Source organism: Equus caballus, chromosome 4 (genome assembly GCF_041296265.1).
Source record: "Equus caballus isolate H_3958 breed thoroughbred chromosome 4, TB-T2T, whole genome shotgun sequence".
Classification (NCBI taxonomy): domain Eukaryota; kingdom Metazoa; phylum Chordata; class Mammalia; order Perissodactyla; family Equidae; genus Equus; species Equus caballus.
In genome coordinates, this window is record NC_091687.1 from 88,823,769 (window position 1) to 88,848,361 (window position 24,593).

The following is a 24,593-nucleotide window of genomic DNA, read 5'->3' on the forward strand; positions in this document are numbered from 1 at the left end:
ACGAGGCTTAAGGAGGTAAAATATGCAGGATGGCACTTGGCCAATAGTGAGTACTTGCAATGCCAGCTATGGTGGTAGTAAATCAATTTTCACAGGTTCTCCTGTTCAACACTGTTCCTCTCCTCTCTCAGGTCTCACCAAAGAGGCAGATTCCTGCCGTAATCCTTGCCTCACTATCACTGCAAAATGGCTCTAACCCACCCTGCCACCCAAGTACTCTCATGTGTGTTTCTTCTCCTTTGGCTCTTGTCGGGCTGGACATGACTGGCAAGGAAATGGACATGGAGGCTGAAAATGACTTTCTTGCCTCTGTGACCTTGGTTTCCTCACAAGAACTGTGAGGGCCTTAGAGGTGAATCTGGAATCCCTTCCAAGTCTGACGTTTTATGTTCCTACTTCCACCCTCTTGAGGGCTATTACTGACCTACTGTGGGAAACAGTCCATATCTGCCTACTGGGATACTGACAGGCACCTGACAGAAAGGAGGACAGGAAGCCGAAAAATATATTATTAAAATGGTCTGAATCTTTGGATAATCTTTGGATAAACCAAGTCTCCGTGGCCTACCAGTCCTCCCCAGAGACCTTCATACAAACTTTGTTCCCCCTTCCCTCTCTTCCTAACTGGCTTCAGTTAGACGACAGTTCATTTGACCAGAGAGGCACTGTGGAAAGAAAAACAGCCACCACCAACACTTTAGCCAAGGAGCAAGGAGAGAAAAGAGAGCATGGGATAAAGATGGAATGAATGGTCTCTAATTAAAGGGCTCAGATGCAGCATTTATTTCTGAGGGCATGGGTCAACTAACCCAGATAACAGCGACATAAAGCCAAAGAAAACCCAGAATAGGAATAAAACTAAAAATAGCAAGGAAAACTGAGGAGAAGGAAGTGTTTGTGCTTTTGCTGCTGGTCAAGCTGTACACGCAGCTGTTTTTGTTGCTAAGATGAAATTGGGTGGAAGGGATTTAAAGGCTGGCTCTGAGGCAGCCACGACTGGTCTAAGAGTTTGATAAGAAAATGAGGAAAGCTGCCAGAGAGAATGTTCCACCTGCTAAGTCTATTAAAGTTGGCTACAATTTAAAAAGAGCCAGGCAGAAGACTCATGTCTGGATACTAGCGTCCCACAAGCAGTTGCAAGACATTCCTTTCTGCTGCGAGAAGCAGATCTCCACTTTGTGCTTGGGGAAGGAAGATCACAGAATCACCATGCTGAAAGACATTCCCAGCTGTATCACAATGGAAAGAACAGAAGGCTGGGAACATAGATTCAAGTGCAGCTATGCCACATTCTAACTGTATGACGGGGCTCATTATTAAATGTCCTTGAGCTTCAGTCTTTCCCTCTGTTAAACAAATCTACTTGGATGGGAAATGCAATGTTTGTTAAAACAAAACACAGAACCTAGAGGAGAAAAACAGTAAAGGAGAATCTGAAGGCTGGAAGGACTGGCCACACTAGGGAGTCGGAATAGCCTTGAATAGCAAGGGGTCTTCAATATACCACCACCTGTCCTGATGCTGGGACCAAGACTGCAAAGGGTTCTGACCTGGGAGCCAGAGAGGAAGGCATTGGAAGTTCTATCAACCAGCAGGAGAAAATTAACACAGGAATCATATAGTATCCCCATAAGCTACCTAGCGTGGCTAATGCAAGTGGGAAAATTCCTTAGAATGATGACTTAAATGCTACCTTTGTGGATAACAAAGTAGCACAATCGAAATTTTAGGCAATTATCTTCTTTAAAAGGATCTGCCAAAAGAAAAAACATTCTTTTCAAATATAGAATCAAATCAAGAAAAGTGGGTTCCTAGAAAGGCCAAACCAAAAACTTACAGGAAAAACCCACAAGAAGAAGGAATAACAGCCTGGGGTTGAAGTGATGTCCTAGTGTGTGGAAGAAAATAGATGCTTTGGGAAGGACGTTCATGAGCCCAGTCCCATCTGTATTAGTCAGGATTCTGTGCAGAAATAGAACCAATAGGCTACGTAAAGACATACAGAAACAGATTCACTATGAGAATTGGCTCACACGATTATACAGGCTGAGAAGTCCCATTATTTGCCTTATGCAAGGTGGAGGCCAAGGAAAGCTGGAGGTATAATTCTAGTCCAAGCCTGAAGGCTTATGAACCAGGAGAGCTCAAGGGTAACTCCTGGTCTGAGTCTGAAGGCGTACGAACCAGGAGCTCTGATGTCCAAGGGCAGAAGATGGATGTCCCAGCTCAAGCAAAAAGCAAATTTGCCCTTCCTCTGTCTTTTTGTTCTATTCAGGCCCTCAATGGATTGTTGATGCCCACTTGCATTGGTGAGGGCATCTCCTTTACTCAGTTTACTGATTCAAATGCTAATCTCTTCCTGAAAAGTCCTCACAGACACATCTAGAAATATTGTTTTGCCAGCTCTCTGGGCATCCCTTAGCCCAGTTAAGTTGACACATAAAATTAACCATCACCCCATCTGAGAACACCCAGTACTGTTTGAAAGTATCCGCAGTCCGGCCTAGTAGCATATTCACCAGAAACTGGAGGGTAGCCTTGAGCCCTCGGGTATGCTGATAAACAGGCTGGCATTAAGATCCTTGTGAGAAGATGATAAGATCGACAGCTTCACTCTATGTGGCTTTATAGATTCTGAGCATTTGAAACCATGAACCTCAGACTTCAACATACTGAATCCTCCTCTCCTGACCTCTAGAAACACCATTTCTAGATAAGACACTGAACTCAAAATGTTAAAAATATAACTATTGTCTTCTCTCCCCACTGGAGTTCTCTATCTTGACTGGTTAGGCCACAAACGTCAAGGTCGTCCTTGATTCCTCCCCTCTTCCTCATGCCCAAACTGATGGTGTTGACGTCACCACTGACATTCTATCAAATCATCCATTTTCCCTGCCCTCACACCTCCCCTGGAGCCTTCCCGCGCCCCCTAATGCATGCTGTACACAGACACCAGATTTATCTTCCTATGCACAAATGTCACTTCCCCGCTCAAAAATTCTTCAATAGTTTCCCTTTTCCCACAGAATCAAAAGCAAACTCCTCAGTATAACATACAAGACTCCAATCTGGCCCACCTTTTCTTCTCTTCTCTCTCTTCTACTCCTCAGTGCAAAGGTCTCCCCACAGCACAACACCTGCTCTTTCAGGAACACATGAAATTCTGCTCATCTGCTCACAGTGTTCCTTCAACCTTAAGCGTCCTTCTTTTACTAAGTATCTACCATGTGCTGGGCAGTTTTAAGTGTTGAGATTATCAACAAGACAGACAAGGTCCCTGTTCTCACAGAACCTACATCTCCCACTCATCTCCAAGGTCCAGCTCTAACCTATGCCTTCCTCGAAAAACTTTCCAATTCCACACACGAGAACTAAGTTCTTTTTCCTTTATACTTCTACAGTATTTAGCAGTCTCTGTCTTGTGCAACATTTGTATATAAACACGTCTTCCAGCCTGGAATAGAAACTTTCTGAGGGCAGAAACCAGGAGGTCTTCTATCTTTGCATTATATAAAGGTTTGCACAGGGCCTCACACATGGAAGAGACCACATTTTTTGAACTACTCCAAGTCTATCCCAATCTGCTTCCATTTATAGTTTTAAAAAGACAAAAACAAACTAAAAAACTTGTGGAGCTTTGCCTATTTTATTTTATTTATTTATTTTTATTTTTGAGGAAGATTAGCCCCGAGCTAACTACTGCCAATCCTCCTCTTTTTGCTGAGGAAGACTGGCCCTGAGCTAACATCCGTGCCCATCTTCCTCTACTTTATAGTGGGACACCTACCACAGCATGGCATGCCAAGCAGTGCCATGTCCGCACCCGGGATCCAAACCAGTGAACCCCTGGCCGCCGAGAAGCGGAATGTGTGCACTTAACTGCTGCACCACCAGGCCAGCCCCAGCTTTGCCTATGTTAAAGAAATGTAAATACTTTCTTTGGAGGGAGATATAGATTAAAAATTGTAGTGGAAAGACTTAAAAAAAAAATACCCACATTATTATAACCTGGAACTCAGGCTTGTAGTCCATTGGAATACCTTGTGTTAGTGATTCTACACCACGCCTTAAGAAATTGTGACCTGGAGGCTATGCACTTCTAGAGGGCAGACTTCAAACTCAGTTACCAGTTAGCAAATGGCTTCCCATCCTGGGCAACAAATGTCATTTCTGAAAACATCAGAGAGTTGCCATTAGTCAACCTCTAAGAGGACCACTGAGACCAACAATGAACAGTTAAGCCATTTACCACTGACTAAGAGAGGAGCAACCCTAGAAAAATAACCTGGAAGCAGCCTCTACTGGCCTCATCCACTGACAGAGGCTTGATCTAGAGGAGTTATCAACTGCATTTACCCTTTGAAAAATCAGGATTGAAAAACGACAAATTTAAGATCTGATATGCATGAAAAAAAAAAAGGGACTGTTCTTCCGACTAAACAGATTTATGCAACCCACAATCTTGAATTGGATCCTGGTTTGGACAAATCAAATGAAAAGAAGATTTTTGGAACAATCAGAAATTTTAATATGGACTGGGTATTAGATGATATTAAGAGATTATTAATTTTCATTGGGTGTAGTATATAGAAAAAATGTTCTATTTTTTTAGAGATACAAACTAAAGTTTAGCATGGGTGGAATATTATGCTATTATTTTCTTTAAAATATTTCAGTAGAAAAGAAGTGTTATAAAACAAACCACAGTTACTAAAAGAAAATATGACATTTCAGAGAATAACTACTTTCTAGCCTTCATGGTCACTTTATCAGTGGGGATCAGTCTTATTTAGATAGGGCAGGTCAGGGTCAATCTTCTCCACCAGAGACTGACGCTCCCCACCAGCAGTGAAAGAGGCTTGGGGAGCCCAGCTCAGGGGAGCCGTACATTAGGAGGCACACGGAGAGGGGTCTCTTCTGAATGGCCTTCCTCCCCTTGTTATAGTCACTTATTTGGTTATCTAAGTGAAAGAGACAATCATCAGCTTACCATTCACTATAACACATCAGGAGCTCTCCTGGTGACAACATGAACACTGTCTTGTCTCTGGATTAGGAATACCTCTTTGAATAGATGCACAAATAAATTTTAGGCTTTGCAGCCAATCTGAAAATCAAAATTTTGACTTTGTTTATTGCTCTACTTAAGGTTTCTCAGTCTCTGCCTCCTTTATATCAGCCCAGAAGACAAGAAGGAAAACAGTTCTCCAGTAGTAAGAATCTTAACAAATATTTTATTAACACATACTGTCATATTCTTGGGATATAAGAGCCCTCAAAACTGCCCCACACTAAAGAGGGCAAAAGTGCTCAAGGCCTTGGTCCTCTGTCTAGTTTCACAATCCCACATTCCTTTAACAGAACCAGGCTTGCTGTGCCTCACCCTGTCCACATCCCCGTGTGGACACCGGTTTCCCCTCGGTCAGACGCAGCCAGTGACACTTACTGCCTCTGCAGGCGCAGGGACTTCTTATGATTAACCCAGAACGGAGAAAAACTTAGCATCGGCTGATCAAAAGGGAATTCAGACTTTATTTTTCAAAGTCACTCATTCCACTTCTCTCAGGAAGGGCAGAATATCTTCAGGACGAGCATAAAGATTCCCACTGCCGGAATATTCGGAATACCTTCCTTGATTTCTCAGAGAGACTCTATAGGTAGAAAAGCTCATTATTAGAGATTAAATTATTTTATAGAGACAAAGGATGAGTAACAGCTTTAAGTCTTGGTCTGTACATTTCTCCCACAATGACTTAGATATGTCTAGGATTGAGTAAAACAAGTTAATTTCATATTGTGCTATAGATAATATATACTAAAAGCCTGACTAAAAACCAAGAAGCTTGCATTCTCCTGTTAGACTATTGCTAACCACGCTGGGCCTCTAAAACACAGCTCATGTCCTCCTTCCAAGTATCCTAATCTTTGTATGTGAGGGACACTTCTGACCCGGCATTAGTGCAGCACACATTTTGCACTGGTTTCTCATCTGTGATGCTAAATTGGCCCTAGTTCATTATTTCTTGTGAGCACAGATTCACGTTTACGTGATGCCTAGCTGGGGTTAACGGTATAATCCAAGGCCAAGGAATCAAACAAAGTTAAGTGACCTTTAAAAGTTTAAACTATGACCTTGGCCTTCTCAGCTTCATGTTTTAGCCAGCAGAGCTAATAATAGGAAGAATCTCACTGCCACTTGATCATGCCTATGAAGTGATCTGAGATTCTGAGAAATGGTGTTACAGGGAGACAAAACAATTCACTAAAAGATAAAAGTTCTCAGTGATCAGAACACTTGGTTCTCTCTGCCTGAGAGTTACAATAAAGAGCAGAGTCTCAGTGAGAGCACAAACAATAGCCATCACGATAATCCAGAAAGTTACCTCCAGTTTCTGACATAAGATGACATTTGCACTGTTTTTCTTACTGTCTTTGTGGATAAGTGTCTCAATAAAATAAAGTCCCAGGAGGGAAAAGTTTGAGCTCTTACTAGTGACTGAGGGGAATTTAGTTAACATAGTGACAAAGGTGAAAGAAACTTAAGTTGAAAAATAGTATCAACTTTTTCCTAACATCAAGCTCCTTTACCACAGCCTCATTAAGTTGTGTATCTCCCAGTCATAGCAGCTGTGGGAAGGTTAAAAGATAAGCTGCCAAAAAGGATCTTAAAAGTCCTGGAACCCAGGGCCAATTATGAGGCCAACTTTTCCCACTACAAACAAAAGCCCTGTGGGGTTTCTTGTTACTATGACAGTGACGGAGGGGAGTCAATAAAAACTGCCAGCACACGATTTCATGAGGATCTAGGAAGAGAGAATTTATGTGAAAAGACAGATTTAATCTTTCCAGTTTGAGGGGTGGGTAAAACATCTGTCTTCAGATAGCTTTATATATTTTCAAGTCTTTAAATTGGAAAAATGCAGATTTTTTCTGCAAAACACTTGGAAAACCTTCATCTACATATTTACTAAGGGTACGAATGTGTACTCCTGGGCTTTTAGCATCACTACAGTTCTCTCCAGTGGAATCTGGTGACCCTACAAAACCATGAATCTGGGAATGCTTCTTGTAAACAACTGCTGGCAAGCATCATCTTACTTTGTCCTTGGAGGGGATAGAAGTCAGAAATTATATTTATATTAGGCAGGCTACAAGGCAAATTAGGGAATGAGCCAGCAAAGAAAAGAGAACCAAGTTTTCATGATTCCTTAATGCCCACCCGATCACTTCCATCCTTTACACAGAGCAAACACTTGTTTTCTCAGCTGTCCTGATGGCTCTGCATTTGCCCACATTTGTAACCAGCAGCAGTCATTACTGCGATGACTAGCTGAGGTTCAGTGCACAGGTCTGGAGTCATGGAACAGAGCAAAGTAATGTGCCCACCGTGAGGAATGAAACTGTAATCTCGGTGTCACTGTACAGTGCTCCAGACAGCTAAGTTAACTGTCCAGGCTCCAAATACAAGTGACAGCAACTGACGGAAAAAGCAGCTGTTCTGCAACATGAGGCCAGAGCAGCTGCCTCTTCCTCTGTTTCTGTACTCCTTCTCTACTTTGAGTTATTTTAGCTGAGAAGATAAAGAGTTTATCAGAATTTGGTGGAACACCATAAGCTAAACTGCAGAAAGATGGAACCAGTTCCATGCCTGTTCCCTAGGATGAAACCAGACTGAGTCTAACTTGACTTAGGAAAGCTGAGGGCAGGCAGGGTGCTAATTATAGGATCGGCCTCTGCTCCCCATCCCGTAAACAGCAAGTGTTGCAAACAATCAGGGCAACGGCTCATCTCACCAAGGAGTCTGTTTCAGCTGGCTGGTTCGACTGCTTGTGGGCCGTGAGGATGTTCAGCACTGCCTTCCAGCCTGGCTCTGTGGGGGCGCTGGCTTCTACCTGGGTTTCACCATTCTCCCTGGTTTCCTTGTCAAGTGTGATATTCACCCAAGGGCACCAGTCTCTATGCTGAGAGGTGGGATCAAAGAAGCTTCTGGAAGATGTGTCCTGAGGGAGGAGGAGGAAAAATAGTGTCAATGAAGGGTGGATGCTATGTAAATTCAGGGAGGCACTGCTATCAGTTGTTAAGTCCAGAATCTCACAATTTGCCATGTTTCTAGGTTTACCTTCTCCTTTAAACTTTGCCTATGTATTTCCCTCTCACTTTTAAAATTCTTTCACTCCCTTTGTGTTAAACAAACCATATCTTATCAAGTCTGTCCCCCCATCTCATTGCCGCCCATATGCCTGACATATTTATTACCTCTCCAGAATCCATTCCAAAGAAACAAATAACAAAATCTTTAAATTTTTTTCCCTTTAGTCACTCAATTGTCCCATCTTTAAACTTATTCACATGGCCTACTTATAGTCACAGGACCAGGGACAGGCTCATGCCTGCTTCTCTGTACTGCATGGTGAGGGCTTGGTCTGCTGTTTGTGCTCAGTGACTTCAGCACATGCCGGTGGACTCACCGAGCTGCTGGAAGAGCAGAGGCGAGCTCGTTTGGCTTTCCGGAGAGGACTAGATGGCACTTCCAGGCCAGTGGTGTCTCCTGTGCCCATGCTTCGGGTCACTGGGCGGGTTCTGGTGGTGGGGCTAGCGGCCTCTGGCTCAGGACGGTCAACAGGACTGGAAGAGTCCCAGCTCCGAGTTCGGGAGACAATGGGACCTGGGCTCCTTTCAGCCTGTAGGAAAGGGGAGATAACAGAAGTACACAAATCATATTAACGACTATGGTTAGGAGAAATATCTCTAGAAGCATATGAAACCTAACATTTTATAGTTTAAACTATAAGGATTTAGTTTCTGAACTATTTACATAACTAAACTCTTCAAAGAATATTAGATTTCTGGGGCCAGCTCCATGGCCGCGGCCCAGGGTTTCACCGGTTCAGATCCTGGGCGTGGACATGGCACTGCTCATCAGGCTAGGCTGAGGCAGCATCCCACATAGCACAACCAGAGGCACTCACAACTAGAATATACAACTATATACTAGGAGGCTTGGGGGAGAAGAAGGAAAAAAGACTGGCAACAGATGTTAGCTCAGGTGCCAATCTTTAAAATAAAATAAAATAAAATGTTGAAAAAAAAAGAACATTAGATTTCTGTACAAAATGATTTCAGCTTCTCCACTGCAACTGGTGAATACAACCACTATGTGGTTTTCTGATCAACGTGGTCAGAAGTGAACCTACAAACCTAAGTTAATTTCCAACTTTCCCACCAACAACGCTTTTGTCAGGGATATTGTTTTTAAAAAGTCGACCCTAAAGAAGCCAATCAAGTCTATACCTGTTCCGAGCCTGGGGAAAATGTGGCATCCTGGCTCCGAGTCATCATCCTGCGAGGAGACTCAGGCACCAGAGGGAAGCGCTCTGGTCGCCCCTCAGGGCCTGGGATCAGGGAGGCGGTCAGGCCAAAGGACACATCCAGGTCAGTCATGGATGACTCAATCTGCTGGAAGCCCCAGAGCCCTACCTTCCTCATACACTGTGAACATGTTATCAGGGAGAGCTGCATGGGTTCCAGAGAAGAACTAGGTAAGAATAGAAAAGAGAGTGAGTTTTCTCAAAGGGTAACATTTCCAAGGGTCTAAGTGTAATGATTTGTGAGTATGCTTTTTATCTCATCAAACAAATCTCTGGAACAGGCCAGTGGACTGGGAACCACGTCCTCTCAGGACCCCTGTCCTCTGATCTCAGGACCCCAACTTCATCATCTCTCACATATTTCCTAGAGAAATATCTAGGGGTCTTGGTGTGTTCTCTATGGCAAGACTATTTTAAAGGGATGTTTTATAAATTTCTCCTGTCCCTCTTAAAACTTTTTCCTTGTAAATGAAAAATATCCCTTAATCTAGCAAAGAAAGCATATTTAAAGTAAATCAAAATAGGTTCTGACAGCCTTCTACCTCAGAGGGAGTCTATACCAAACTGAGCAGCTGGAATGGAAACTTCAACATGGGGCCGAGAGGACTCCAGCTGGTGTTTCCTTGGTAGTTTTTATCAATTAAACTGATTTTTCTTCCTTTCTAAAAATGGAAGGAGCTTCACTGTTTATAGGAACACAAATTCCCAGCTAGAAAGTAACAGCAAAAAAAAAAATTAAAGTTCAGGAGTGTTCAAGAACTTCTGAGTTCTAATTCTGGTTTTGTTACTAATTCTTACTGTTACCCTCCTCTCCTCCCTCAGCTTTTCTTCGTCTGTTTTTCTCACAGGAAACACCATGTGCTCTCCAAATACTACTGGTGACTGATGTAGACGGGTGCACAATGTTGTCACAGTTCATGTCCCCAGGCACATTCGCTGACTAACCTACATGCCCAGCCACAGAGAGAGAGAATACAGGCAGTGACGTGGACTTGCATGTCTGAACCTAATTTGGTTGCAGTTTTTCTCTCATCAGTTCGGTGATCAAGTTCATCTTCAAGCAGGTGTAGGAGAAGACTGATCTTGTCTTCTGTCAAGCACTACAAAGGAACCAAGGTAAAAAACATAAAGGTTTCAACCACCACGAAAAGAAAAATTATAGATCATGAAGTACAAGGCAAAAATCATGAAAGAGGGGCTGGCCCCATGGCCCAGTGGTTGGGTTCGTGTGCTCTGCTTCGGCCGCCCAGGGTTTCCCCAGTTCGAATCCTGGGCGCGGACATGGCACCACTCATCAGGCCATGCTGAGGCAGCATCCCACATGCCACAACTAGAAGGACCCACAACTAAAAATACACAACTACATACCGGGGGGGTTTGGGGAGATAAAGGAAAAAAAAAATCATGAAAGAAATAACAAACATGAAAACTCTCTTCATTAGAGAAGACTTGCTTCTACGACAGGGCTAAGGTACCACACAGAGGCTTTCTGAATTGCCCTGCATCTGCTGATTGAGAAAGAGAGCAGCTTTCCTGGAACTACCGAACTTTTTCTTAGTATTAACTTGTTTTCAATTTACCAATTGCAGATTTTCTGAAACCTGTAAACTTTAAACTCAAATAATGGAAACAGATTACTATTTATATCTTGGCCTGACACTGAATTGACTTTTTGACAGAACAACAGAGCTTGCCACAGTCTTTACTTTTGTTCTAAGAATAATAAAGAACTATGACAGGGTGAAAAAAAAAATTGCCTTTGGCCAGGAACAGGGGAACATTTATAACAGGCATCAGAGGTTCACGGTTTGGTGCCAAAATCCCTAACAGCCTCTCATCCTGAAGAAGGAAAATAACAGCTTCTATTCTGTACAGCAAACGTCTGTCTTCACAGAGCAAGCACAGGGTGATGAAATGGGACAGTAAATACTCAACGAACAGATGAGCCACAGCATTTCAAAACTTCTATTCACAAGTGAAAAGGGAGGTTATAACTTCTCCTCCAGCACTTTCTTTGGAAAATGGTATGCAATAAACCATATGAAGTCACATTTCAGCGTCTTCTGTTAAATAGTTTTAAGTAACAAATCAAGATAAAATTAAATTTATGTCATTTAAAGAACCGTATCTAAAAGTTTAAATGGAACCCATTTACTTGAACCCTCAATATCGCCTTTCTGGTGGAGACTGAAAAAGGTCAGCTGAGAGACAGAGAATCCTAGTTCTTTTTATAGCAATCTGCACTGTCTTGTCATTAAAAGAAATGCTTCATGTACAAATGCTGGTGACAAACAAAGTCCACCGTAGGCTGGCCAAGAAAAACTCACCATAGTCTTCAAGTCTTCTGGCCTCAGGGAAGGAAGCTGGAGGTCCAGGTGACACAGGCTTTGAAAACGATCTAGGAACTCACTAACAAGAACAGCAGGCTCATCCAACGGCAGCATCCCAAATCGATCTGCGGAAAAGGTAAACCGGAAGACTACACTGGTATAAATCGTAAAAATAAAAAATCTGTACTGAACAACAGGGGAAACATAAAATTGATAAGATACTTTTTGATATTAAGAAATTACTGGGGCTGGCCCTGTGGCCGAGTGGTTAGGTTTGGGCACTCCGCTGCAGGTGGCCCAGTGTTTCATTGGTTCAAATCCTGGGCGCGGACATGGCACTGCTCATCAAACCACGCTGAGGCAGCGTCCCACATGCCGCAACTAGAGGGACCCACATCGAAGAATATACAACTATGTACTGGGGGGCTTTGGGGAGAAAAAGGAAAAAAATAAAAAATCTTAAAAAAACAAAAGAAATTACTGATTTTTTTTGATGGGGCTGAGATGATACTTTTGTGATTATGTTTAAAAAGCAGAGTCTTGAGCCAGCCCTGATGGCCTAGTGGTTAAAGTTTGGCACTTACTGCTTTGCTGACGCAGGTTCACTTCCCGGTCATGGAACCGCACCACCTGTCTGTCAGCTGCCAGGCTGCAGTGGTGGCTCACATAGAAGAACTAGAACAACTTACAACTAGGATATACAACTACGTACTGGGGCTTTGGGGAGGAAAGGAAAAAAAAGAGGAAGATTGGCAACAGATGTTAGCTCAGGGCAACTCTTTCCCTGAAAAAAAAAAAAGTGGAGTCTCAAAAAAGGTTTCTCAGAAGCAGTCAGGTCCAAGCTGAATTTGAAAGACTAACAACAGTGTGTAAAAGTAAAGGCCCAAAGGATGGCACATTTGGGAAATTCTAAATAGTTTCACAGGGCTAGAACACAGTATGCCTGTAGAGGAGATAAGGTTAAAGTGTAGACAGCAGCCAGACTATGATTTTATTAACGTTTGTGGTGAGAAACTACTGAAAGATTTTTTCAAAGGAGGAAATGACGTTAGAGATAACATGCATTAGTTTAGAGTAGAGACTAAGGGGTCAGTTGGGATGCAAAGAAATAAGCTTAGCAGACACTGAAGTGATTTAAAGTAATAATCCCTGTAGATACTGGTGGCATAGGCACGGAGAGAAGAAGCATCAATGTTGAATGAAGGAAAATGAACCGAGACCTGTGGGATATCATCAAGCACACCAACATTTGCACAGTGGGAGTCCCAGAAGAAATATAGGGAAAGGGACAGAAAGAATATTTGAAGAAACACTGGCTGAAAAACCTCCCAAATTTGGTGAAAAACATTAATCCATACATCTAAAAGTTTAAAATCTGTGTAAGCACAGAAGGGAAGAGTGAATATGCTAAATAGAAGGAGAATAAGTAGGAACTTGTACCAAGAATAGTAGGGCTGGACTAGCACCCATGAGGACACATAACTAGGTGAAAATGGTGTTCAAGTTATAGTCACACACAACGAGTATGTAGAAAGAGAGTTTGACAGTGTGCTCTAAAGTAAGCCAGCTTTCCCAAAGGGAGAGTGAACTAGATACACACTATCCCTCGTCTCCTAGATTAAAATTTTAGACGGCCTTACTAATTATGAAGCTTCAAACAGGCTACATGCGACAGCACGTATTCATTTCAGAAAAGCTGACACCTCCCCCCACAAAAGGCAGGTTGTAGATACATACAGAGTGATAACATTTATAGAAAATTTTCAAACAAGGAAATAGTGCTATATATATTACTTACAGATACATGTAAATGTTGTAGAAATAGAAACCATGTAAACAAACCATAAACCCCAAATTCAGGGTAGCAGTTACAGGGAGGCAGGGAAACGAGATGGGGAAGGTTCCAGCCGTTATCTGTAATTCTTCCTGATGAACAGAAAGCAAGCAGGGTGGGGTGATTCTGAAGCAAGGACAGCAAAATGTTAGGATTAGGTGCGGTTGGGTGGTAGATACAGAGATGTTTCTTAATATCTACACCTTTTTCTATACTTGAAACATTCCAAAATTTTAGAAATTACTTAAAAAGTTAAAAATAAAACAAAGGGGACACTTTGTATATTCAGGCACAACAAAATACTCCTTAAGAGTTTATCAAATTATTTAAAGCAGTTGCAAGTAACCAAATATGCCAAAACAAATGTCATTAAAGTAGAGGAAGAGGGGCATGGATGTTAGCTCAGGGCCAGTCTTCCTCAGGAAAAAGAGGAGGATTGGCAGTATTTAGCTCAGGGCTAATCTTCCTAAAAAAAAAAGTATAAATAGTTGTGGGTATTCCTTTCTCCAAATAGAAGCCTCTCGAATGTTAAAGAATAAACCAAGGGATGGTATAATTGGAAGGTATATTTGAGACCTATTTAGGAGGTAGAATGGTGATGATATGAAGGGGATCTAAATGATTTCCAGGGTTTTGGCTAGGAGAACTGGACAGGAAGGTCAGTACCATTTATCAAGAAGTAGAAAACATAAGAAGAGAAGCAAGTTTTAGGTACAAGCTGAATTCAGTTTTGTATATGATGAGTTCCAGGTACTGCAAGATATTACGTGGAAATGTTTAGAAGGTAGTTGAAAACATGAGTCAAGCTCAAAAGAAAGGTCTGGATAGAAGTTAGAGGTCTGCAAGTTGGTGGTAGCTGAAGTTAAGAATGGGATCAAGGGGCCGACCCAGTGGCGCAGTGGTTAAGCGGGCACGTTCCGCTTCAGTGGCCGGGGGTTTGCCGGTTCAGATCTTGGGTGCGGACATGGCACTGCTTGGCAAGTCATGCTGTGGTAGGCGTCCCACATATAAAGTGGAAAGATGGTCACGGATGTTAGCTCAGGGCCAGTCTTCCTCAGGAAAAAGAGGAGGATTGGCAGTGGATTTAGCTCAGGGCTAATCTTCCTCAAAAAGAAAAAAAAAAAACAAGAATGGGATCAAGAAGGTAGAGTGTACAGAAATAAGAGTTGGGAACCACTGACAGAGCACTAGGCAGACCCTAAAAACTTAGACTGAGCACACTGGACAGAGAGAGATTCAAATCCTCAGAGGACTGAATTTTATTGTACTATATGGTGAAACAGCTAGGCCAACAGCAGAAAATCTTTGTTATACAGTCATTTTCACTTTCAAAATTTTATTTCTTAATAATCCCTTTTCTATCACCTCCTCATTTAGCAGTAGATGGCACTCTATGGTCACTTTCAATCTATTTTTTCCTCTTAGTGGTTATTCATGGAATATTCCTGGGCACCAGTGACCCTGGAATTAGCCTGAGCTGTCCCACTGAAATAAAAAATATACCTGCATGGCACTGATCTCTGGTCAAGCATAAAATATATGGATTATTAACACTGCTTTGTAACCATGGGTCCTGGTCTTGGTGAGCCCACCAGAGGGCTCTGCTGTTGAAGCTGGTTACTCTGCAGGAATATGCCTACGTGACCAGCAAAATATTTTAAAAAATCCCACGTCAGACTGCATTTTGGGCTCCCTTGTTCTGAAGTGGGTTTTTTTCCCCTTCTTCTCCCAAAGCCCCCCAGTACACAGTTGCATATTCTACTTGTTGGTCCTTCTGGCTCTGCTGTGTGGGACGCTGCCTCAGCATGGTTTGATGAGCGGTGCCAGGTCTGCACCCAGAATCCGAACCAGGTGAAACCCCGGGCCGCCAAAGCAGAGCACGTGAACTTAACACTTGGCCACAGGGCCGACCCTGTTCTGAAGTGTTTTGTGCACACATCAGTGGTTCCTGACTCAAGAGAGTGTGTGTCCTGCCACGGCCCTTTTTCAAGGACGACGACAGGCGCTGGCACCTGGCCCACCTAGACCCCTTGCTGTGGGGCAGTCTTTGGCTGTGACATCCTTACTTCAATGCTATTGTTATATTGTGACATTTTACTATAACAAACTGCAGATTTGTCATCACTCTTCTTTGGGGTTCTCTGAGTCTTCTTTAGCAACCAAACCCTGTTGAACAGCCGCCGTTAGTGCCGTTAGTGCACCACAGGAAGCCTGGGTAGGATACGGGGCTGCTTGGGAAAAGCAGAGGCTTTGAAATCAGATAAAACGATAGTTAGGGTTCCTCACTAGTTGGTTTTAAGATTTCTGATTCTCAGTTTCCTTGCCTAAAAAAATTGGATTGATAACGTCTCCCTCCCAGCACTCTTGTGAGGATTAAATGGTGTAATGTATGCACAGCTAAGCCTTTGGCACGTCAAATGCACTTAACAAAGTTAAATAATAACATAATAATTGAATGAATGTAAGTTAGTTCTTCTGGAAAAGCACAAACAGAAAGGAAGAAAAAGTACTTCAAACACTAGATTTTCACAAAGAAATAGACAATATTAGAAATGCAATGACCAAGAAGAGATGGTAAATGAGAAATCTCAGAAATAAGTACCTGGAGAGGGGCTGTCTGGCCAGAAACAGAACTTCTCATGGGCAGTACACAAGGCTTTCTTCAACTCAGCACATCGTTCCTTATCTGAAACCCCATAAGTAGCAACGCCTTAAAAAATACTACATAGATTCGAAGTCCAGTGGCCAAGAGCCTTTAAGAGGACAGATACAACTACAAATAAAAATAACTAAGAGAATTTAAAAATATTTGAAAATATTAGCAGCTGCATCATTTTCTACAAAAAAAGTTCTAAATCAAGATCCTAAGATCAATAACAAAGGGAGTATCATGTATTTTATAAGGCAGGGCATTCCCAAGTGTGAGCCTTGATGGAAGTCCTGTGTCTCTTTGCCTAAGTATAAATTTTGGAACCACAGAGTAAACATACTGCTGTTAGTTTCCCAGAATACTTAAAGTCAGGTTCATCCTAAAGTAGCTTAGTTTTTAAAGAAAGCAATGACTGAAGCTAATAATTAGGGTGAAGACAATCACAAATTCATCTTGTCATATGTAATAGTACACCTTCTTTGATCAAATACAAGTGGCTGGTCTGTTCAGAAAAACTAGTAGACTATATCTTTGAATATGAAGAAAAATGCAATTTGTACTGTATACTTACATCTGTCAAAATCAAAAGCTGGTTGTAAACTGGCACAGAGAAAAGCTTGACAGCTGGAGCACCTGAGTATGTCACATTCAACTGTGACCCAGCCATATTTTGCACAGACGAGTGGAGACAGCTCAGGGGGCTTACCTGCCCATTTCAAAGAGTATTCATGTTAAGAAAAACAACACTGCAGGTATATTAAAATAAGTCAGAGATTAAAACTTTACCTCAAGTCTTTATATATATAAGCATAAACACATTAAATTAAGGGGAAAAGCAATAAGAAAAGTTTAAAGAGCTATTTTTAAAGCACAGGCACATACCTCACAGAATGATGAAGGTCATCTGAGTAATAAGCAGAGAAAAAAGTTACGAACTTTTTTCTAGGAAGCCCTATGTATTTTATATGTTTAAGTGTTTATTTTACTATTGGTTGTGGGGTAGAATGTAGAAGCCTTTCACTTTCACTTAATATGAAATACTAGGGATTTAAAAACATGAGTGAAAACACTGGCATATGTCTAAGCAGTAAGGAATGGTGAAAATCAAACAAGGAGAAGTATTTTCTGCCACTCACTGATGCTCTCCTATGTACCACATCCACTTTTACCTTCCAAAGATCTGTCAGTAGAATTAATAATATTCTTCATTATTCCCCTTGCCCAAAATGTGATTGTTACGTAGCAATGTGTGTATGTAGACTATGGCTTTAAACAGGCCGAAGGCATCGAGAGCATCTATAAGTACACGCTTGGGAAAATGTCCTAAAACATTTATTGATCTTTAATAGTCAACATTAAAGTTTTTGATATCTTACCTAAAGAGCTCTTATTTTACAGAGCACAGAAAAAAAAAAAGGATAAACATGAAACAAGACGCAAGAAAGTTTGATATTTTTATAAGGGATATGGGAATTTGAAAACATCCCAATATCAGCAAAAGAAGGACTGAAGGCTAGAAAACAGAATTTAGATATAAATGTTAAAGGAGGTGGGATTATCTAGGATAAAATAACAGAATCACTTAACTAGATTAAGTTAAATGATTATCATATCCAAAGTGGTGATCAATTTATATCCAATGAGAACAAAAGAAAATGGTTCTAAATACTGTTTCAAAATCAGGAATCAGTCCATGGGACAGCAGTAAGATGGTTAAAATGCTTCCCCCTTCCTGAGCAGTCTAGTCCTAAAGCCATTAGGCGGCGAGCAGGGAAGAGGACAGCCAGGAGTGTGGGCGGAGGCCGCTCAGTGCAGGGCATCAGAACCTAAGTCAGGTAAAGAGGGAGTCCACACAGGGATGGCCCACCTTGCTGTGCTGGAGCCAAGTGGGGTGTAAAAGGCATCTACGTGGGGCTCCCACTCACCAAATCAGGGACAAGTGGAGCATCAAAATATATGACAATAGTAATAGATTATAACTCACTGAAAAACAAAAGGAAATCATGAGCCCATGCTGCTACGGATACATAAATTACATAAAGTTTGATGAGGGATACGATAGTTACACAGTTTGAAAGCACCTCCCCACAGAACAGTTTTTAATTACAAAGGAGGAAAGTTACTTTACAATGGAAAGACTGACAGATGCTCCCTTTACCAAGTGATCAAAGTGATCATCACCAGTAAAGGGATAAATCACGTGCCACCTGACAGGATGTAAAGAGAACACAGTATCGCTTCTGCGATACTCCTTCATTACCTGAATCCAAGCATAAGGAAACATCAGACAAATGCAAACTGAGGTACACTCTACAAAATCACTGGCCTGTAATCTGCAAAAGTATCAAGATCACAAAATTCAAGGAAAAACTGAGATTCTCAACTGGATCCTTTTGCTACAAAAAACATTATTAGGACAACTGATGAAATGATTGGGGCCTGAGGATTAGATAGCTGCAATTTACGTGAATTTCCTGATTTTGATGGTGGCCTTGTGGTTATGTATGAGAAAGTCCTTGTTTATAGGAAATATTGGGGGGTAATGAGACATCACTCTGGCAACTTACTTTCAAGTAGCTGAGAAAGAAAGTTCTTTATAGCCTGTGCAACCTTTCTATAAGTCTATAATCGTTTTAAATTTCTTAAAAAAATCACTCCAGGGAGGAGAAAATGGCAAAAGTGATGGGATGCCACTTCCGAGATTAGGTTACAAAAAGAGTCTAGCTTCTGTCTTGCTCTCTCTCACTTTCTCACTCTGACGGAAGCCAGCTGCCATGTTGTGAACGGTCCCTGTGGAGTGGCCCATGTAGCAAGAAACATAGGGAGGTCTCTAGCCAACAGCTAGTATAGCACTGAAGCCTTCATTGAATAGCCACAAGGAAATGAATCCTGCCAACAAACATGTGAGTGAGCTTGGAAGGGGATCCTTTCCTAGCTGAGCTCTGAGATGACTGCAGCCCTGGGTGACATCTTGACTGTAGTCTGTGAAAGACCTTGAGCCAGACGACTACACTAAGCTGTGCCTGGATTCCTGATCCACAGAAACTATGAGATAATAGGTATTTGGTGTTTTTAAGCCACTAAGTTTTAGGGTAATTTGTTATGCAACAATAGATAACTAATATACAGAGGAAAATCTGGAAAGAGACAGAAGCATAGCATAGTCTCAAAAAACATTAGGTTTGGGTGCCAAGAGCCTTATGCTATAATCCTGGCTCTGCCATTTGCTAGCAGGTTGACCTTGGGCAAGTCACATAACATACCTGAAATTGTTTCCTCTTCTGTAAAATGAGTATAAGAATCATACCTATTTTATAGGTTTATAAATAATACCTGTTTTCATAGGTTTAAGGTGAAGATCAAAAGTGTTAATATATGTGAAAACACACTCTATACAAAGTTATTTATTATTAAAATTAGTTATTATTTCTTCTCCTCTTAGACTCTTAGTTTTTTCTTTGGTAGAAAGAAAAGGTTAGATCATCTCAAATGCCTCCTTGAGGGATAACATTTTATGATGCTAAATTTTTCTATAAAATTTCTTACCAAGTGTGATTCTTAAATTCAAAACATCAGAGTAAGTGGTGTTATTCCCGGAGGAAAAACAATTCCTGGAGCAAGCAGAAAGTGCAACTCACACGAACCAAAAAAAGGATATAGAAAATGTTTCCACTCTGCTAAAGAACGCTTCTTTGCTTGTAGATTCCAATGGAGGTTGTTCTGCTTGGGGTGATCCATTAACTGACTGGAATGTGGCCGCCGCATCGTCCTTCCTAAAATAAAGTGGCAGAACTGTTGGTAATCCTTTCATGGCATCACTTTGCCGAAACTCAGCACATCATATCATCAGTCACTCCACACTGGATTTTAACCTTTCCAAAAATCATGTCAGTCATGATTATTCCTCTGCTTAACATTTTCAGTGGTTTCACAATACTTACTAAATAGAATCCAAATTCTTCAGTCTGGCATTCAAATCTCTTTACAGCTTGGCCATACCTAAGTTTCAAGCAACTTCTACCTCCACAGTGCTCCACTAGTCCTATATTGGCAAACTGTTCTTCTAGCTCACTCACTGCTCTCCAACAGTATTGCTCATAACTTTGGTAAACAGAAAATAAGACTCCACTTGAACCTTAGAAATTTAACTCTTTTAACAGCACAAAAAAGCAATTTTGATATTTCTACCTGGATCGACCCTTGATACCCACTCCTCCTAGAAAATAATTTGAAAATTCAATTGAAAGTAAAGATCTTTAGGCGATTTCACGAAAAAAATTCAGGGAGAAAAAACCCAACAAAACAATTTTCTCTTATTTTCAGTGAAAGGCATTTCAGCATTGCCTGGGGAGGGGTGGAGGGAGGAATTGCTGAAGACAAAAGTCATTTTAATAAAAGTAGGATTACACCAACTATCATAACTCAAATAAGTTTATTCTAAGAATCCTCAGAGTCACAGAGAGTCTCAGGGATGGTCTTTGGAAAAAATTCAGAGGACCTATAAACTTGAATGGGAAAAAAATGACATTTATTTTACTAACCTCTAACTGAAAGTTAGCATTTTCTTCAATTATAAATGAAGGTAATAAAAAAAAATAGTAGCATCTGCAGTACCTGTGAATTTGTCACCAACGGAAATCACATATATTTTGTCATCACATTATGGTTGCTTCACATGTTTTGTAATACCGTTTATGCTCATCACTACTTCAAAATTATGGTAGATAATAAGCTTATTACTAGAAAGTCCTTAACTCTTTAATAACGAAACATGTTACTGCATCCCTTTTTTCCTTTTACTACCCTGATAACTGTATTCCAATGTAATTGGTTTCCTTTATAATCCTATGTAATTTACTTTATGCACTTAAAATATTATTCTGAGCAGGGGTTCATAAGCTTTGCGAGGCTGCCAAAGACACCTAAACGGCTCAAAAAAGGTTAAGAAGCCCAACTAAGAGAAGTCAGGTGCGCAATCCTTTTTTCCTTCCCCCTAAAACCCGTCTTATGGCAAAATTCTGCCCGTGGTGCGGAATCCAGTAGTTCCCGAGGAGCTGATTAAAGGCGACTAAGCGTGGTAATCCGTCTCTTTCAAAGCCCAGGACGAAGCCGCCCCACCGCCACAGTCGCCGACCCAGGGGATCTCCCCCCCCCCCCCCCCAGGCCTGCGTTCCCCAAACCCTCTCCAACCCGCCAACGCCGGACCCGGGCTGGACTCGCGAACTCACGCTTCGGCGCCTCCCTCTTCGGGGGCAATCCCCTCATCTATCAGCTGCCGGATTTTTTGGGGGGTCCCTTCTGGGGAGCGAACAACCGGACCCCAATTCTTTTCAACTCCGGCGGCTATCGCAGATTCCTCACTGGGCGCCGCCATGTTGGTCCGTTGCCGAGTTGCTTCCCAGCGGGTTTGTAGGCTCGGAACTTCCGTTCTGGGCGGTTAAGATCCTCCTCTGTAGGCGGCCTCCCGCCCGTTTCTTGCGCGCGATCCGCAGAGTCTGACCGCGGGGCCCACCCTTTCCTGGCCATCGTAGAACGAGGTAAACCCTCATTTTAGGACGAGGTAAACCATCATGGGAGGACTCTGATGTTTAAGATTAAACCTAGATTAATCGTTTCCTTTATGCACGAGCATATTTGAGTGATAAGAGATTTTTAGAGCTATCTCTCCAAATTCAGGAGGGATGAGGGGCCCAGTTTAGTCTTAAAGTAATTAAATCATATGGCTCTCGTAAAGTTCATCTTTTTACAAGTGAGGAAATGGCGACCGTCAGTTGAGAGTAAATAATTTAGAATCTTTTATCGAAACCGCGTTATGGGTGGGTTTAGAAGTCTGTGGCTTTTGACCTTACTGAACTCTCCTTGCTTTGTCCAACAAATATGTATTGGGTGTGTCCTACTGACGCTGTTGTAGGCGCTGGCAAGGACAGCAGTGAACGAAGGAGACGTAGTTCTTGCTGTAGTTAGACATCAGACAAAAACGTTTTCCTATGGTTTTGAAAGTAGGATTATAAGTGCTCCAAAGAGAAGTACCAAGGATATAAAGGAGGACCTAATTTAGTCTGCAGAGTCTCCTGACACAGGTGTTGGAGCTAAAATAGGTGAGATTGTGGGAAAGACATCTACACAAAATCTTCCAACATCCCAGATTGGAAGGAGTTTGTCTCATACAATCAACTGAAAAAGAAGACTGTTGTGACTGAGCAATGGGTAAAGATGAAAGTGGGACCACCCCAGACCCTTCCAGCTCACTCTTTGTGGGCTCCTAATTCCAATAATGTTCTCACCCACTAGGACCTTCCACCTACTGATCTAACCCCCTGTCCATTGTCCCTAACTACGCCTCCCTTATTTCTTCTCTCCTTAGCCAGCTTAAGTTCACTGCCAATCATTATCATCGTTCCTTTGCAAAATTTGAACATGGACTGAGAATTAGTTAATATTAAAGAATTATTTCTAGTTTTGTTATATGTAATAATGACATTATGGTTTTTAAAATTTCTTATAAGAGATACATCTTGAGGTATTTATGGGTGAACTAGTATGATGTCTGGGATTTGCTTTAAAATTCTGGAGGAAAAGAAAATGTGTGAAGGAATAGATGAAAGAAGATTGCAAAATCTTTTTAATTGTTGGATTTGGGTGAAAGACTCGTAGGGATTCATTATATTCTTTCTATTGTTGAGTATGATTGACAGTGTCATAATAAAAAGCAAAATAAGTAAGCTAAAAATAATACATTCTCTTGAATATCCTCTCAGTTTCCTTGAACCTTTCTTGCTTTTCTAGTATTCATTTGGCAAAACCTCAATCACAGTTGAGTTCAACTCTCCTCCACTCTGCTTCTGTACCCACTCTGTCAGCTGAATATGGTTAAAGGAAAGTGTACAGACATGCTGATTTGTCTCTCTATTCTTGACGTTATGTGGGCCCTCAATTCTGCCCAGTAATCATACTATGTTTCCCTAGTCCACTTCCTCTCCCACTTGCATAGATGAGTATTTTATATCTCTCTTCTCAAACCTTCCACACCTTTACCTAGCCATCCTCCCTATCTGCTGATGACTTGTTGCCTATTTCACTTAAAAGATTAAAGTAATCAGAAGAGAACTTCCATAAATTTCTACCACCACATCTGCCCACTAGCATATAGAATACTGAGAATTTTTTAAGTTCCCACATTCCAATGGTTAACAGCCAGAAATCAGAGCCAGTTTTAGGTTCAGTCGATCAATAACTCACCTGAGTGAACATGATTTTGCAAGCCCAATCAAAGACAACCCCTTGATTCTGAAAATCAGCCAATCACAAAGAGACTCACTTCAATAAACACACTTTGTGCCTGTGAGTACCAACCAATCAATAGTAGACTTACCCAAGTTGTCACTTCTACAGATGTTGTCAACACACCTTGACCTCTGAAAGTTTACCAATCCTTGAACTCCTCACTTTCTCAAAACCCAGTAGAAGATTAGCAGTCTGGTTTTCTCAAAGCCAGTGCCTGACCAGCATGGCTCTCACTGTCTCTAGTATGCGATAAATTCAGCTTTGTCTTTTCATTTCGTATATCGAGTGGTTGTCTTATCATCCTCTGATATTATTTCACCTTATCTCCTACTACTATAGATCATTGGTTCTCAGACTGGTGCAATTTTGCCTCCCAGGGACATTTGGTAATTTCTGGAGACATTTTTCGTTGTCACAACTGGGCTGGTGATTCTGCTCAACATCTTACGATGCACAGGACAGCCCTCCATGACAAAGAATTATCTCACCTGAAATAGCAAAAGTACAGAGACTGAGAAACTCTGCTGTAGTCTGCACGCCCAAGGCCAACTTTATACACCTGACCACTTGATAATCGCCTCTTGCCTACTCAAGGATATTGCCCAGCAATTCTCCGCTCTACTGAACGTTCCTGTCAGCATCAAGATATTATTTCTCCCATCTTAAAAACAAAACAAAACAAAAACCTTCTCTGATTCTAGTTCCTCCTCCAGCTACCACTCCATTTTCTGCTCTTCTTTACAGCAAAACTGCTCAAAAAAATGACCTATCTCCACTGATTGTAATATCTTCCATTTTCCCCCTCATTCGCTTTGCTGCAGCTACTGTGGCCTCCTTACTAGTCCTTGAACAGGACAGATGTAGTCCTGCCTTGAGACATTTGCATTCTTTGTTCCCTCTGCCTGGAAGGCTCTTCCACACACCCACGTGGCTCACTCCCTCACCTCCTTCAATTCTTTGTGACTTCTTTTTTGAAATGTCACCTTTTCAATGAGACCTGCCCTGACCACTCTCTATAAACTTGCCACTCCCCCTCTCCCCACACAGACACCTTCCTCTTCGACTTACCCTGCTTTGTTGTTCTCTATAGTGCTTATTTTCTTATAACATATAATTCTCTTATT

At 41.7% G+C, this 24,593-nt stretch overlaps 1 protein-coding gene across 2 annotated transcripts; it reads right to left on the reverse strand.

Annotated features, from left to right (window-relative positions):
* Positions 1–5,217: 5,217 nt before the first annotated feature.
* On the reverse strand, positions 5,218–23,749 carry ZC3HC1 (zinc finger C3HC-type containing 1). 2 transcript variants are annotated; one of them, XM_001502933.6, is made up of 11 exons: positions 23,558–23,749; positions 21,414–22,139; positions 19,844–19,958; positions 16,757–16,907; positions 16,138–16,221; positions 11,699–11,826; positions 10,317–10,471; positions 9,295–9,538; positions 8,472–8,684; positions 7,797–8,003; positions 5,218–5,654 (listed from the first exon to the last, which is right to left on the reverse strand). In XM_001502933.6, exons 2-11 carry the CDS (start codon positions 21,557–21,559, stop codon positions 5,586–5,588), a joined length of 1,512 nt encoding a protein of 503 aa, XP_001502983.2. In that variant the 5' UTR covers positions 21,560–22,139; positions 23,558–23,749; the 3' UTR covers positions 5,218–5,585. The 2 variants fall into 2 exon arrangements, with proteins under 2 accessions (XP_001502983.2, XP_005609421.2); XM_005609364.4 differs by lacking the exons at positions 16,138–16,221; positions 23,558–23,749 and having other exon boundaries at positions 21,414–21,947.
* Positions 23,750–24,593: the final 844 nt, after the last annotated feature.